Source organism: Zootermopsis nevadensis, unplaced genomic scaffold (genome assembly GCF_977971745.1).
Source record: "Zootermopsis nevadensis isolate Lab colony 2312 unplaced genomic scaffold, Znev_1.0 Znev_ptg000025l, whole genome shotgun sequence".
NCBI lineage: Eukaryota > Metazoa > Arthropoda > Insecta > Blattodea > Termopsidae > Zootermopsis > Zootermopsis nevadensis.
Window position 1 is genome coordinate 12,615,201 of NW_028259157.1, and position 14,621 is coordinate 12,629,821.

The following is a 14,621-nucleotide window of genomic DNA, read 5'->3' on the forward strand; positions in this document are numbered from 1 at the left end:
TGACATGTGAAAATGAGATTTTAATGTGACTTTGATCGGACATACATTGTTATGAACTGATACAACAGTGGGATGCTTTTTATTTGCTTTCAGTATCAGTTGCAAAAGTGCTGTAACTGTAGTCAGTACCCACTGCACTTTCCATAAAGAGAATCACAATGACAGCAAATTAAGTGTGGTCTAGTATACCATGTAGATATTAGCTTATATCAGACATTATACACTTATAATCAGTAGAATTAACTTGAGTCATATTTATATAGCAAAATTCAACATTCTCATGAAACAAATCCAAATATAATCAGTTCATTTACTATGAAAAATTGGTGGCTTAATTACTTCGCTGCACTGGTCGTGGTTTGCAAGCATCACACTCATAAAACTTAACTCCTTTGTGCACCTGAAGGTGTCGCTTCAGGTTTCCTTTCCTTGAGAAGGCCATATTGCATACAGGACACTGGAAAGGCTTTTCTCCTGTGTGCATTGAGGCATGAGTCTTAAGGTGTGCCTTTTGTGTGAATGCTTTATTGCACACAGAGCACGTGTAACGTTTCTCTCCAGAGTGCACAACTACGTGCCTATTAAGGGAACTCATGTATCGGAATGCCTTGCCACAAGTTGTGCATTTACATGGCTTGTTGGAAACCACAGAGACATCTTGGGACTCTAGAAAATGAGGCATGTTAAATTTCTTCATGCAGTCAGAGCAATGACGTGGCACCTCTGTTGCTGGGATTCCGTGGTTTAAAAATATCTTGTCACACATGAGGCACTTGGAAAGTCGTTGCGGTGATGAAGATACAGATGCACAATTTTTCTCATCACTGTTAGAAGAGAGATGTATGCCTCGTGATGGTAACATATTGCTTGATTCTTGTATTACATGGCCTGCATTCACATCTAAAGTGTAAGTCTGGGGTGATGAAGAATCACCAGTAAGGGTCACATCTTTGTCCTTTATTAAAAACAGCTGTAAAAGCAGAAGCATCTTCAGTGGATTATTACATGTGCTTATAAGTCAGAGACCTTGTAGGTGCTCATCCATAGCATAAATCACAGCAATGAAAATCCTATTCTGTCCTGTTGAAATCTAACAATTCATATTTAAGGATTACAAGGGGAGGAAACAGAACGTTGGTAACCACCTACTAGATCCCATGATATCACAACCCAGAAGACCACAATTTTTAATTTTATCTCATTTACAAAACCTTTGGGTGCCACATAATTTTAAGAAACCAGCTTATTCCCAGAGGATTACATTTGTGTTGCTCTACATTAAACCAACGTGGCAATTCCACGATACCTGAACTATATGAACATTAATTTAATTTGATGCAGTTATTTAAAAGTATATTCTGTTCTAACTAGATGAACAAACATTAATTTCTCAAGAAGGGCTCTGCTCAGTGGAATATCTGTTGCGGACATTTAATATAATAATAAATTATTTTGCTTGTATACCTTGTGACATTTTATAATAGTATGAACTGTGTTACAATATGTGGATTGATTTGAAAACTTGATAATACCAGGTAACTGTTTAAACGTATGTGTATTTTTCTCCTTCATATGATAGCATGTGTAGTAATTACAAATAATTACTTTTTTTCTGTTGTTTATTGTTAATTATTGTACTTCATGAGGGTTCTGACCCATAATTTTAAAATGTTAATTTGGAAGCAGTAAACTGTGAAATAATGTCAGTGTTATCTCCAACATATGAAATAAAGGAGAATCTTATTTGAAATTTCCAGGGCAATACTGATGAAGTTTAACTTCACATAACTGCTATAGAGAAAATGGTGCAATATTCATAATACATTTTGGAATTCTCTTCTAATACAGTAGCATTTTATGACTGGCACAAACATTTTTATCAGGTTTTTATAACATCTATCATTGTTAAATATTTAGTCTGTATGAAGGACCACAGTATGGCAATTCTCTCGTGCTGAAATATAGCAACTTGGAAAACACTCTCTACATGATATAACCAGTCATATTTATATCTTTTGTTACATGTTTAAACTTGTTCTGTGTAAATCTTTATGGCTTTATACCATAGCTTGTGATACACTCAGAAGATATATAATTTTACCTTATGAAAGTAGATCTTTATATGATAAAAATATGCCTCTATTCACAAATTTGTAATTCTAGATATGGACTAACTGCAGTATGTAAATTATCCTGAAAACTTTGTGCATACCAAAACTATAAATTGCTAGATCATTGTTTCCAAGTTCATTCTCAGTCTCTGTTTATAACAGCTGTCACAAATTTAGATCAGATCCTGCCTCAGCAAAAATAATTGTATCATCATAGAACTGAAAATAACAAATAATTATACATACCTGTATGAATTTAATTTCTTGGAAATTAACAGCCATCTGTAAATCACAGCATCATTAGTTCATAATAATAACAAAAAACAACTGTCCCCTTCATGTACTGTCCATTCTTACTCACTCTTCTAGCAAACATCACTGTTTTCACCTTCATAGTATTATAACATGCAATTTCTTCCTGTAATAAATAATAAATATATATATGTATAATGAGACTGAACTCTTTATGGTATCTGTTGTACCACTGCAACTATATATATGACTTTATGCTATCTTTGTTTGATATTTTCTTTCCTTAACATGCTGTTGTATTGGATAGTTTGGTAGTTTCCTATATTTTTAGGTTATGAAAGTCAAACTACTTTCAAATATAAATTCAATACATTTGTATTTGCCTTTTTAAATTATTTCAGGAGATGATGCAAATATACCTATCAGAAATATTCCAAAAGTGCCATTCACTTTGAAAGCAGAGCAAAACTAATCTAACCATCAACTCAAATTTAGGTTAAATGAAGAGAGGTTGTGACAGCCTTAATATAATTATGTAAATACCAGAGTTGCATTTAGAAATCGTGTTTTGCTAGCAGTCTTACATGTTAGTACACAATTTCATACAGAAAGACATGGTACTATCCATAATGAGACCACAAACTCCATCAATTTATTATTTACAAAGCCATATTCATGCTTTCAAATCCATTTCATATTTATTTTTGTAATGAAAGCTGAATTATTGTTTGACACGACTAAGAGATACCTACAAATGTCAAAAGCCTTCGTTTTCCTGCGAGTATCAAAGCAGCAAGCTCTCGCCTAAAGACGACTGCTTGTACAATTATCCGATTCCGTGATTCCCACATGGTCAACCAATCATGTGTGGATTTTGACAGGCTGTGCCACCGGTGTGTATAGAAAACTAATGAAGTATAATGTACAATAAACATGATTGAAACGTGTTGTACGTACACGAATTTTGGACAGAAATTCGACCTCAGTTTACACCGATATTCGTCATGGCGTATATTGAGCTAATTCCTGGATCCTACAACATTTTACATTGCACACCTTCATGGTTACAAACACTGATTCAGGTCATCTGTTCATGCTTCTTTTCTAGCATCAACAATGTACCCTGAGTCATTACGCCATCCAATTCTTCTTCTGAAAATCGAACACGTTAATAGAAAATGTAGTTTCAGTCATTAAAACACACAGCATTTTAAGGTATCAAGTATCATTTAAAGTAATGAAAATTTGCCATGCGTCTATTCTTAAAACCGGCTTAACGCGTTATTGTAATACTACACTGAGGTATCGTGAGCTATAGACATGCGCCAGTCTGAGCAGTTTAGGTATCACGGATGTTTGGCATAAAAAACTATGAATAGGTCTGTGCTATTTTACTGTTCGTCTTTATTTGCAGTAATTTCTTTCGCTGTGAAAGAATAAGTATTTATGTAAGATTTGAGGTTTTCACAGCGGTGAGTATGAAGATTTCTGTCTTCAGGGTTGTTGCGCTATGTAGTCTGGTCGATGTTAACGAACGTTTCAGAGGTCATACTGCCTCCGTCATCAGGGCGATGAATATTCAATAATTAATTAGTTTGAAGCTATTGGTGGTACTAATTAAATATACCATTACTTTAACTTTGGGTCTCAATATATTGTCAGAAATCGTATGCAATGTTAATGGGTGGGTGATCAAAGTGTGGTAAGGCATCAAATAAGGCATTTCTAAGATGCATGAGTCGTTCTGAATACCGAATACCTGCTGAATGTAATTTTCAATAGTTTTTAGACAGAAGTTAAATACTTGATATCATGTACAGAGTAAAAGGTTGTGTAATTTGAGGGATACTGTACTGAATGAAGATGGATAAAAATGTATTTCTTTACTGAATTCATCACACTCTTTTATAGAAGTGACTTACAAAAATTGGAAAATGGGCAAATAATTGCAAATGATTGAACGTCTACTGGCCGAAGGTATGTGTGATAATTATAACTTACATGTTATTTACTTGCAGATGGTGGAGTCACTGACCTGTTTCTCATGATGTATGTTGTGACTGTCTTAGTGAACTAATATTATTAGTATCATTTGCAAAAAGTATGACTTTAGATTGAGAATTGATGGTGGGTGGTAAATTGTCAGTAGAAATGAGGAAAAGCAGAGGACCAAGTATTAAACTTTGACAAACTTCGTTTTATAATGCCCCAGTTTGAATATGTGCTGGTGATTTTATTTCTACCTCTTTAACAAATCTCCCTTCCACAGATCATTTGGTCTGATTTAAAAACCATCTAGTTATCTCTGATACAACCATAAGCCAGAATGTGCCCTATTATTTTGACATGCTTTATTCTTCCTCCTCAGCTTTTTATTTGTCCTGAAATCATACTGCTTTTACTTTTTTATGTACTATTCTTTTCATTTGTTGTAACCATCATTCATTATTCTGGTGTCTTCTTCCTTTGGTATGTTATCATTAAACTGTTTGTCTTTTGGTCCAAAGTAGAAAATTATGACATCAAGCTTGAGGTATTAATAGAAAAGAAATAACTGTGTTTCTTTTTTCCCCAGTTTACAAGAAGTTTCATCTGTCAGCCAGACAGATATGTTTTCCTCACCAGGCTCATCAATTAAATCACCTAATTTCCAGAGTTTTCAGTTTCAGTTATCTGGTAGATACAAATTCTCTCCGATTCTGTGTAGAACTATACCTGTCTGTCAGTCACCAGGGACAGTTGCTGTGAAAGAGAAACCATATAGCTGTGGTATATGTCACAAAATGTTTGTGCAGCTTAGTAGCTTGAAATCACATTTACTGAATCACAAAGGACAGAAGCAACATGTGTGTGCTGTGTGTGGGAAATGCTTTGCAGTGCTGGGAAATCTGAAGACACATTCATTGATTCATACTGGTGAGAAGCCACATAAATGTGGTGTGTGCAATAAAGGATTTACTGTTCGCAGCAATTTGAAAGCACATGAACTTATTCATACTGGACAAAAACCACATGTGTGTAGGGATTGTGGTAAAGCTTTCTGTGCCCTCAGTAATCTTAAGACTCATGAGCGAATACATACAGGTGAGAAACCATATGTATGCGGTACATGTGGCAAAGGATTTACTGCACACAGCAATTTAAAAACGCATGAGTACATTCATACTGGAGAAAAGCCGCATGTTTGTCACGTATGTGGCAAGGCCTTTGCAGTGTATGGAAATTTGAAGATCCATAAACACCTACATACAGATCATAAACCGTTTGAATGTGGATTTTGTGGTAAAGGATTCACCCGCCGGGATATCCTCAACCAACATGCGCTGGTGCATAATGATAAAAGGGCTGAAAGTGAAGCTTTAGCTTTAGCACTTGTCTCAACAAAGCCAGTACTTATTACTAGCAATGCTGGGCAAAGTTAATTGTAAGAAATATTTATATTACTATATATTCTGTATCATTGTTCATTTTAAGTGACATTTCAGGACATGCTAGGAAATTCTTGGAATTGTCTTCTTTATATATCTGGATAATACTTTGTAGCCACCTCAGACTTCATATCTGATGGAGATCATTCATTTGATGTATCAAAGTAAATATGTAAGTTAATTAAACATAGTTATGGTAAACAAAGACTTGAATTCTGTTAACCAAGTTATGAAAAAATGAGGTACCTGCGGCAAAGGATTTACAGCTGTATGCTGATGTGAAGGCAGGGTCTGTGGTAAGTTGGATACTGGCTAAGAAAATAAAATTTTACATATAGTGGGACAGCTTTGCTTTTTAGGTAGCAGGCACATGTCTAATCACAAGTGAAGCTCCGTGTTTATATTGATGGTCAAAAACTATAAATAATATATAGAATGATTGTATGTGGAATTTGTTACGTTTTCGATATTATTTATAATGTGTTAAAGGTAAAGTAAAGCTGTCCCTCTGCGCCATGTAGGCGCTTGGGGGGAGAGGAATTATAGCTCCTACTCATTCTTAACCTTAGCACTAGATAGGGGTGAGTGGTCATCATCACGTCCCAGCCGCGCTTTGCCCCGGGAAAGGTACCCGGTACTCAATGGATAGAAGGCTGGGTGGGTTTCACAGCCGGTCTGGACGCAGAGTCTAGAGGAAAAATCCTCTGCCCCTGTCTGGGATCGAACCCTGGTCGTCCGGTCTGTAGCCAGTCACTATACTGAGCTACGCCATTATAATGTGTCTAATTATCTAAACATAGTGCACTCTAATCTATAGAACCGTGATTGCGGTCCTGTGGTTTAAAAAACGTTTGCACAGCCCTGATGCAGAATATCCCCGTTTGAAGTGCTCGTGTTTATATTTATTTCGTTTGATTTATTGTCCCACTTTGTAACTAGGCGTTGCAGGGCCTAACGGGAACTGTATAAAAACATTACTGTTCTATTTTAAGATCCTCCGATATCCTTCATGTCTGGTGATAAACAGTAACTAAGAAGTCAAGAGACCCAACTGCACAGAGACTGCTACTGCATAGAAGATACAAATCGCCATTTTTCATGTGTACGCACTGTTCGATATGTTCAAGTGCAGTATGGAGTACCGGAACACGTTTGAGTATTTATCGATTCGGAATTTGAAAAGGATGTAAAATGTCGCGGAAACAGATTTATGTTTACTTACTTAACTAGTTTGAAAATAAATATAACTTCGCGAAAGAAGTAAACTGAAGCAACATTGCCTGACTCAAGGATCCTGCCACCACATATCTTCTAATAACGCCTGTAGGACTGGTGATTATTACAAATTTGTGGTTACAAAGTTATTGCACACGCCATATCGAGTATTCTGAACTGATTATATGTTCAAGCAGCAAGAAACACTTTTACAGTTTCAGTGAAGACTGATATTTTGAATTGTTCTTTCTTCATCTGCATCGGAATTTTAATCATCGAAAGATGTTTAATTCATATCGGTAGGTTATAACGTACATTTACGCCCATAATGTTGTATTACGTATCACCTCACCTACTAAGTGATTTAGTGATGTATGATACACTACCATGCATGGAATTTGGAGGATACATATTACGAATTTGACATGTAACTATCACTAGAAATTATGCATTGAGTTTAGAACAAAGACGTTTATTAAATTCTGTTTCCCTATTCTGTTTTAAGAATCATGTGCCCATAATATTATACCAAGGTAATCTAATGGACATACCGTCAACATACTTGCAGCAACAAAAGTCTAGAATTATTTGGTTTCTGTTTACGTAAGTTTTCACATCCCAGGATTATTTCTGAAATTTAATGTATCACATATTGTATTCTTAACATATCTTGTTTGAAATGGACCTGTCTTTTCTCTACAGAAGTTGTGTGATGCCTTATGAAGAAGAAATTATTAAGGCAGACGAGTTGGGGAAAGATGATTGTATACTGGAACCAGAAGTAATTGTGACAGTCAAAGAAGAGGTTAAAGTGAGTGGTGAACATCCTGAATTTATCCCACATGTTATATAAATAATTACTAATGAAAGCATATGAATGTTTATCATTTTTGAATTTATTTATTTTAGTTCAATTGATAGCTAGATTGATACAGTGCAGTAAATGAATCTAAAACCCAAGTATGTATGGAGATTCTAGTTCTGCTCCTCACTTTGGGAATAATATATAACCCCCCTCTGCTAAGCCACATATCCTCTCTTCTGTTGGTTGTTACTTTTCAGTAATAATTGTAAATTTAATGCAGTTGACAGAGGACAGTATATTAACATGTCAAGCAAAGCTGTTCACATATTTTGTTCATTGTTTCACGCTAGTGTGTGTCTGTGGTACAACAATGAAACTAAATTGAAAATATTGATCATCAAAAAGTTCATATCAGTATTGCAGGTATCACAGGATTTTAGTTGTACCTGGAACTACAAATTGCAAAAATATGCATATTAGTTTCACCACGTCTGTTCATCTGTCTGTCCACTGGTAACTTGAAAACTACTGAACAAATTTTCTTGAAATTTTGTACTGAGGAACACATTGCAGTTATGGGTAAAATCAGACAACAGTATTGGTCACTTTGCACGAAAACTGACTAGCATGTATGATGACTGACTTCAATCTCGTTCCCAGGGTTATTGGTCATTATATGCAGTTTCAATATCACTAGTCCCATGTTTCTCATTGGTCTTTGGTCCAAGATAATTGTTCCTGATCTCAAGGTCATGTTTTAGGTCCATGCTTATTGGCTGTAGACTGTAGGCAGTTAATTCGAGAAGATTTGTCATTGGCCATAGATGCAAATGCCATCAGTCGAAGGTCATTTGACCTGGGCCCAAATTCATCAGTCTATCATTGGTCTGAAGTCATTGGAATGAGGTACATACTCTCATTGGCCCCAGAGATGTGGTGGTCTTCCCAGGTCCTTATTCATTGTACCAAAATAAAATAAGATGAGTTTTATTTGATTTTGGAGTGTTTCTGTTCTGTTAAGCTTGAGAATAGTAAAATAATATTAATATGAGTATAAGTCTAGGTAGCATTTATATTTTTTGACCTAAGGAAGAAGTAGTTGGGGACCAGGGCATGTCGCATAAAGACGAATGTTGTAATTTTTGAATTACATATTTGCTCAAAAGACATAACATAGTTAGAAGTTTATATCTTAAACCTCACCATTATTTCTGTCTGTTATTGAAAGGACACAATACTACAAGCCACATGTTAAAATCCTAAATGACTGTAGGTTCTTTGTTGCATGTAGACAAGTAAACTCACAATCCAAACCATTCCAGAAAGCTGTTTAAAAACATTCAAGACAGTTTATGTGAAACCATAATTATATGTTGGATATTTTTACAGGATGGGGAAGACAGTGGTAATTCTGTCATTGCAGCCCAACACGACTGTGCCATATCTTCTAATGAGAACTTCGAGTTTGTGGTGGTGAAAGATGAACCACAGGATGTTTCTTGTGGGGAGGATGATGGTCTCAGCATTGAAGTAACAGAGAGGTAGGTTTAAATTTTCTTTGTACTTCATGTATGTGGATAGCCTGCTTGATGAATGTCTTCCTCATATTTGGTGATGTAAATTGTCAGAAGACTTCTCCATCCTCGTCTTATTACAGTATAAAATTTAACAGACCAAAAGGACATATAAAGTACTGAGGATAAATGAAGATATGTTTTTAGTCTCTTGGCCTCAACTTCAATTTCCATATCATGTATCCTGCTTCGTATGTGGGAGGTCCCAGGTTTAAATCTTGGCCCTGAGACCGGCTATCGTCACTGGGGTGTTCCTCATTCCTTCCAAGCAAATGCCTGGATAGTGCCCTAAATTAGGACATGACTGCTTCCATCTACATCATTTCCAATTCACTGTCTCTCATTTGACTATATAGCCAGAGCTACAGATGGATGAATAAATTTAACCATTACTGTCTGTGCATTGCAACTTACATGTACCATGCATTGAACTATCAATTTAAACTTGATCATATTTCAGATTGGTCATAGATATAAGTTCCTATTAAGGACTGAGAAGTTTGTAATTGGCTGTTTATTTAGACGTACTGAGTGAAACTGAAGTGCATGGATTAAATTACAGGTTTTGCTGATGATACATGGAAATATCTTGAGTGATATTTAGAAGATGACTGTCATCTGAGATATTGTGCTGTGTAGTCTCGTATAAATTAACTGACGTTTCAGAAGTGCATACTGCATCCATCATCACCTGCAAAATGTGGTTAACTTTTGTGTTACTACATTTTTCAGAATTCCAGAACGCTGCCATCTTCATATTCATTACCATCAGAAACTGAAATCTTACTAAGTAATGTTTAATTTATTTTTACAGGAATGCATTTGGTGTTTCAGAACATGGTTTACTGCAAGGAAAGGCAAGGAATCAGGTAAGCTGAAAGTGATCAGGAACATTTTAATAGTACATCTAGATTACACACTAATTCTTATTATTTACCCAAGTAGGAACCTAGTATTGATGTTCCAAACATGATTTCATTAAGCCGTTGTTCCACACTGAGTTCAGTTTCACTGATCTTACCAATCATGATTGCTCATCCTCAAGTGTTTATTACTAACGTAGGTATATAGTACAAGTAACGAGGTACTATATAACACATATCTGTGGGTGAGGTGTTGATCACCAAAGTCAGATGTGTTTGTTTTATCCAAAGAGAAGAGAACAGTTCAGTTGTATAAGGATATAAGGACTGTCGTTTAAGATGACATGATGGTGCTAAATGTGTTCAAGAAGCATTGCAGACACTGGAGGAAGAAGAAATTTTTATATAGTTTTATTATTTGGCATCTGTTGTCTTCTTTCATTCCTACAACTGTGAAATTCATGTGTAAGGTAGCGGGTCATCTTCAGACAAGTGAAAAGCAAATGAGGAAGGAAAAACAATGAAGAAGTGTTGCAAATTATCCTCTGAGAAGGGATAGAGGAAAGATTCAGTATACAATTGTCTCCAATGTAATGAAAGTCGTGGACTTTGCTTGGAACCATATTTTGGAAACTTTATCAGTAAGTCAAAATTTTTCATTGTAACTGAATTTTTCAGCAGTATTTTGAAGGTAATGAAGAAATAACACGATAAATGCATATTCAACAACCATTGAATACTGTCTATTGTATTAAATTATTATTCATTAACAGTGAAAGTTTAACTCTGTAGCTTTATATAATTATGTAATATTCTGATTCTTCATTAATGATGTGCATATGCATTGATTGGCATCAAATATGAACCACTATTTATCAGTGCTGATGACATTTTGGAAGGTTGCTTTGAAGAAGGATAAAATATAATGGTATTATAACTACAGTCTGATAAATTATATCTCACGTAGATCTCTAAGCTGAGGATGGTTATGCACGTTGTTAAGGTAGTAATGAATGCTTTAAGTGAAAGAGTCAATAAAATGTCAAATTGAGTTCCTGTAGAGGTGTTAGAATTTTTTTCTCTCGAATGGCTTTGTGGTTCACCAGACTCTTTTCCAGTGTGTACAATGCCTCTTTCTCTAGAGAAGTGGTGGAGCATGAAGCTGGTCTTATATCTACATGTAATGCCAAATTTAGATGTATAGACACTGTCTGAATTATGTATGTTCATAGGTATAAATACTTAATAATATACTTTCATTACATGGACTGTGTTCACCTGTGTGCAGTGCTTAGACATAATGCATAACTCTATTATTTCCTTTAAAGGAAATATAATTTACTTTGTTCATTTCAGGGAGAAGTTAAACCTGATAAAACTCAATCTATTGGCCTAGGGGTTGGAGCTGACAAAATCCATGATAGGAGGTAATTATGTTTTACATTCTTGAAGTTGGATATGTTTAAATGTCACAGTGTAAGAAACTTGTAGTGATTCATTTTGCATCCCGCAGTTACTCTGTCACACAAAGCAGTACATCCCTCTGTTGTGCCATATAGTCTTACTGATAAATTCATGAAGGGAAAGAAGTCTCATGATTGACATGTTTGTAAATTTGAGAGTTACCTTATGTAATCAAAACTGTAGAATTATTCATGAGATTATATCTGATCTTTAGTTCTCTACAGCTGATGGCATCTGGTTACCCATGTAACATGTCATTGTACAGAATGGAACAGAGAAAACAAGCTTAATGAATTCTGTTATGAATGAAATAAGGCATTTACAAAATGGTCTGATCAATGTTATTTTGAACTACATTCAGTTTCTTTAACCTTTATTATCACAACATACCCTGGGATGGAACATGGAATGTTTTGTTAAATTGCTGTTACTGCAACATTGTGACATTCTAAAAGTTTAAAGATAAATTTCTCCAGTGCTTTCCATTAAGCTTCACACCGAAAAGCTATGTGGGGGATGGAGATATGGTCCACACAGTCTTAATTTCAGTACTAGATGGAGGTTAGTGGTCAGCTTCATGTCTCAGCTACTTTAACCCAAGAAAATGATTATACTCTGTCATACCAATCTGGGCTGCTGACTCATGGCATAAACATCATATCCCTCTTAAAACATAAACATTGTTCGGGGATGAAATGAAGGGAATCAAGGAGCTGCAGCAGTGACATATACAGAGTGAGTCAAAAGTATGTTTAGAAACTTTGCGTGCGTGTTCCTGGGTCAAAATACTTGAAATGTTTATTTTTGGCTCTTATAATACATATGTAACATGACTTACAAGACACTTTAAAGGATTACTGGTTGACTCTTGAATGTTTCAGACACCTTTGTTTAGTGACGGTATGAGATGGAACCATTCCTTTCATGTTCTGCACTTCTTGAAATTAGAGTCAATGAATTTGAACCCCACAAAACAAAAATTATGTCAGATTGTGAAAAACCACAATGATTTGTTTGCCAGATTTTTATAGTCCCATGACATGTCTGGTGGGAATTATAAATATATATTTAAAAAAAAACAAGAGTAGTCATTTTTTGCTATTTTAAATATTGAAGGCATTATGGACATGTAGTATTATTAAAGCAAAGATATAAACCAGCAGTTTGAAGGTTGCTGGATCCACCAGAGAGGACTGTAAGCTTGCCCATTGTTGTTGTCAGGTATGATAATGTTTGTGGATGCAGTGTTTATGAAACAATACTGCAAATGATAGTATAGCTAACTGGCTGCATCTTTGATGCGACTTTACAGATCAGAAAAGATGGCATCATGATTTGCAGAACAGCTAGTTCTCTTGTAATGAGAATGACAACTTGCCTAGGAAAAGGTGGTGTCCACTTGAGCAACTATTGTAATAAGTTACATAAACATTATAAAACAGTTCACAGTAAAACAGGATTTGGTTGATAGGAGTTGATTCACAATGCAGTTGATGCAGTTGAGGTCCTTCTATTTTATTTTATTTTTACAGGCATTGAATGTATTCTAGAGGTTTACTTCTGTGTGGAGAAGTATATTTTTCCACCATGATTTCCCTGCAGTTGTTTTTATCTGAAGTTCTCAATAATATCAAGTGAATATATGTCTCATTTTATGTTAATGGCCAAGAATGAATATTTCAGATCATAATGGAATCAGCACTACTAATTTTACAAAAGGAACTTAATGTTATGCTTGCATTATAATGCATATTTTAAATGCTGTTCCAGTCAGCAGATTGCACCTCCTACAGTTCAGGAACCACTGGCTGGCCCTTCAACCAGTGGAGTTGAGAAGGTCATTTCACAAAATGACATCAAGCCTATTGGAATGCAAAAGTCAAGCAGTATTAGACTTCAAAGAACAATTGGCAAATTTATATGCAAACACTGTGGAAATATATTTGAGACATTTGTAGAATTTGAACTTCATGTCAAAACACACTTCAGTGAAAAACCATTTACTTGTCCATGTGGCAGAAGTTACATGCACAAAGGACATCTCAAGGAACATATGTTGACTCACACTGACCGAAAACCACACATGTGCACACAATGTGGTAAAAGTTTTGCACATAAAGGTGACCTAACTATTCACATGAGAATTCATACTGGTGAAAAACCCTATTCGTGTACAGAGTGTGGAAAAAGTTTCGTTCAAGGCGGACAGTTGAAAATGCATATGAGAACACACACAGGTGAGAAACCATATAGTTGTTCTGTTTGTGGTAAAAGTTTCGTACAAAAGCACAATATGCTAGATCATATGTTCCTACATACGGGAGAGAAACCATATAGTTGTACATTGTGTGGTAGAAGTTTTGTTCAAGGTTGTCATTTGAAAGATCATATGAAAACTCACAGTGGGGAGAAGCCTCATTCATGTAGCTTTTGTGGAAAAAGTTTCTTGCAGAATAGTGATTTAAGAGTTCATGTTAGAGGTCATACAGGTGAGAAACCATTCAGCTGTAGTCAATGTGGGAAGAATTTTGCTCGCAGTGGAGTTCTGAAGAGACATATGTTAACTCATACTGGAGAAAAACCATACAAGTGCTCTCTCTGTGGTAAACAGTACACTCAAAGTAGCAAACTTAAGCGCCACATGATGATACTACATAATAAGGAGATTGTTCCTGAGACCACAAAAGTTCTTCTTTTGCCGAATTCTTGCAACAGAGAAGAAATACACCAAGATGATAATAATGAAGAGAGCAGAGTCCCTGATAAGAGAGAGGGTATAGGTCCTGAAAAAATAACTAAGGAATGTATATTACCTCATTGATATTTCTGTATATTCAGCAACTTGAAAAGAGAAATTTAAAGTAATTGAATGTTGATGGCCCATTTCCTAGGATGTGTGCCTTGAATCT

General features: G+C 35.4%; 3 protein-coding genes across 9 annotated transcripts in view; 2 read left to right on the forward strand and 1 right to left on the reverse strand.

Annotated features, from left to right (window-relative positions):
* The window catches only part of LOC110833192 (uncharacterized), a 27,871-nt gene continuing 13,250 nt past the window's right edge, over positions 1-14,621 (reverse strand). The window contains exons 1-3 of one of the 7 annotated variants that reach the window (XM_022070937.2): positions 3,420-3,842; positions 2,358-2,393; positions 1-970 (exon numbers count right to left, since the gene is read on the reverse strand). In XM_022070937.2, coding sequence (XP_021926629.1) covers positions 332-970; positions 2,358-2,393; positions 3,420-3,425 — 681 coding nt within the window. In that variant the 5' untranslated portion in view covers positions 3,426-3,842 and the 3' untranslated portion in view covers positions 1-331. Of the gene's footprint in view, positions 971-2,357; positions 2,530-3,115; positions 3,843-14,621 lie in introns of those variants that run through there. The other 6 variants (XM_022070941.2, XM_022070943.2, XM_022070940.2 and 3 more) reach the window with 6 other exon arrangements.
* LOC110833191 (uncharacterized) lies at positions 3,884-5,996 on the forward strand. Its single transcript, XM_087355957.1, has 2 exons — positions 3,884-4,340; positions 4,939-5,996. The coding sequence occupies exon 2, from the start codon at positions 4,973-4,975 to the stop codon at positions 5,783-5,785; it is 813 nt and encodes a 270-aa protein (XP_087212083.1). The 5' UTR covers positions 3,884-4,340; positions 4,939-4,972; the 3' UTR covers positions 5,786-5,996.
* LOC110833183 (uncharacterized) overlaps positions 7,533-14,621 on the forward strand; it is a 17,316-nt gene continuing 10,227 nt past the window's right edge. Inside the window, exons 1-6 of the mRNA XM_087356084.1 lie at positions 7,533-7,609; positions 7,709-7,817; positions 9,201-9,352; positions 10,200-10,254; positions 11,605-11,675; positions 13,483-14,531. Of these exons, the coding sequence (XP_087212210.1) occupies positions 7,548-7,609; positions 7,709-7,817; positions 9,201-9,352; positions 10,200-10,254; positions 11,605-11,675; positions 13,483-14,531 (1,498 nt within the window). The 5' untranslated portion in view covers positions 7,533-7,547. The remainder of the gene's footprint in view (positions 7,610-7,708; positions 7,818-9,200; positions 9,353-10,199; positions 10,255-11,604; positions 11,676-13,482; positions 14,532-14,621) is intronic.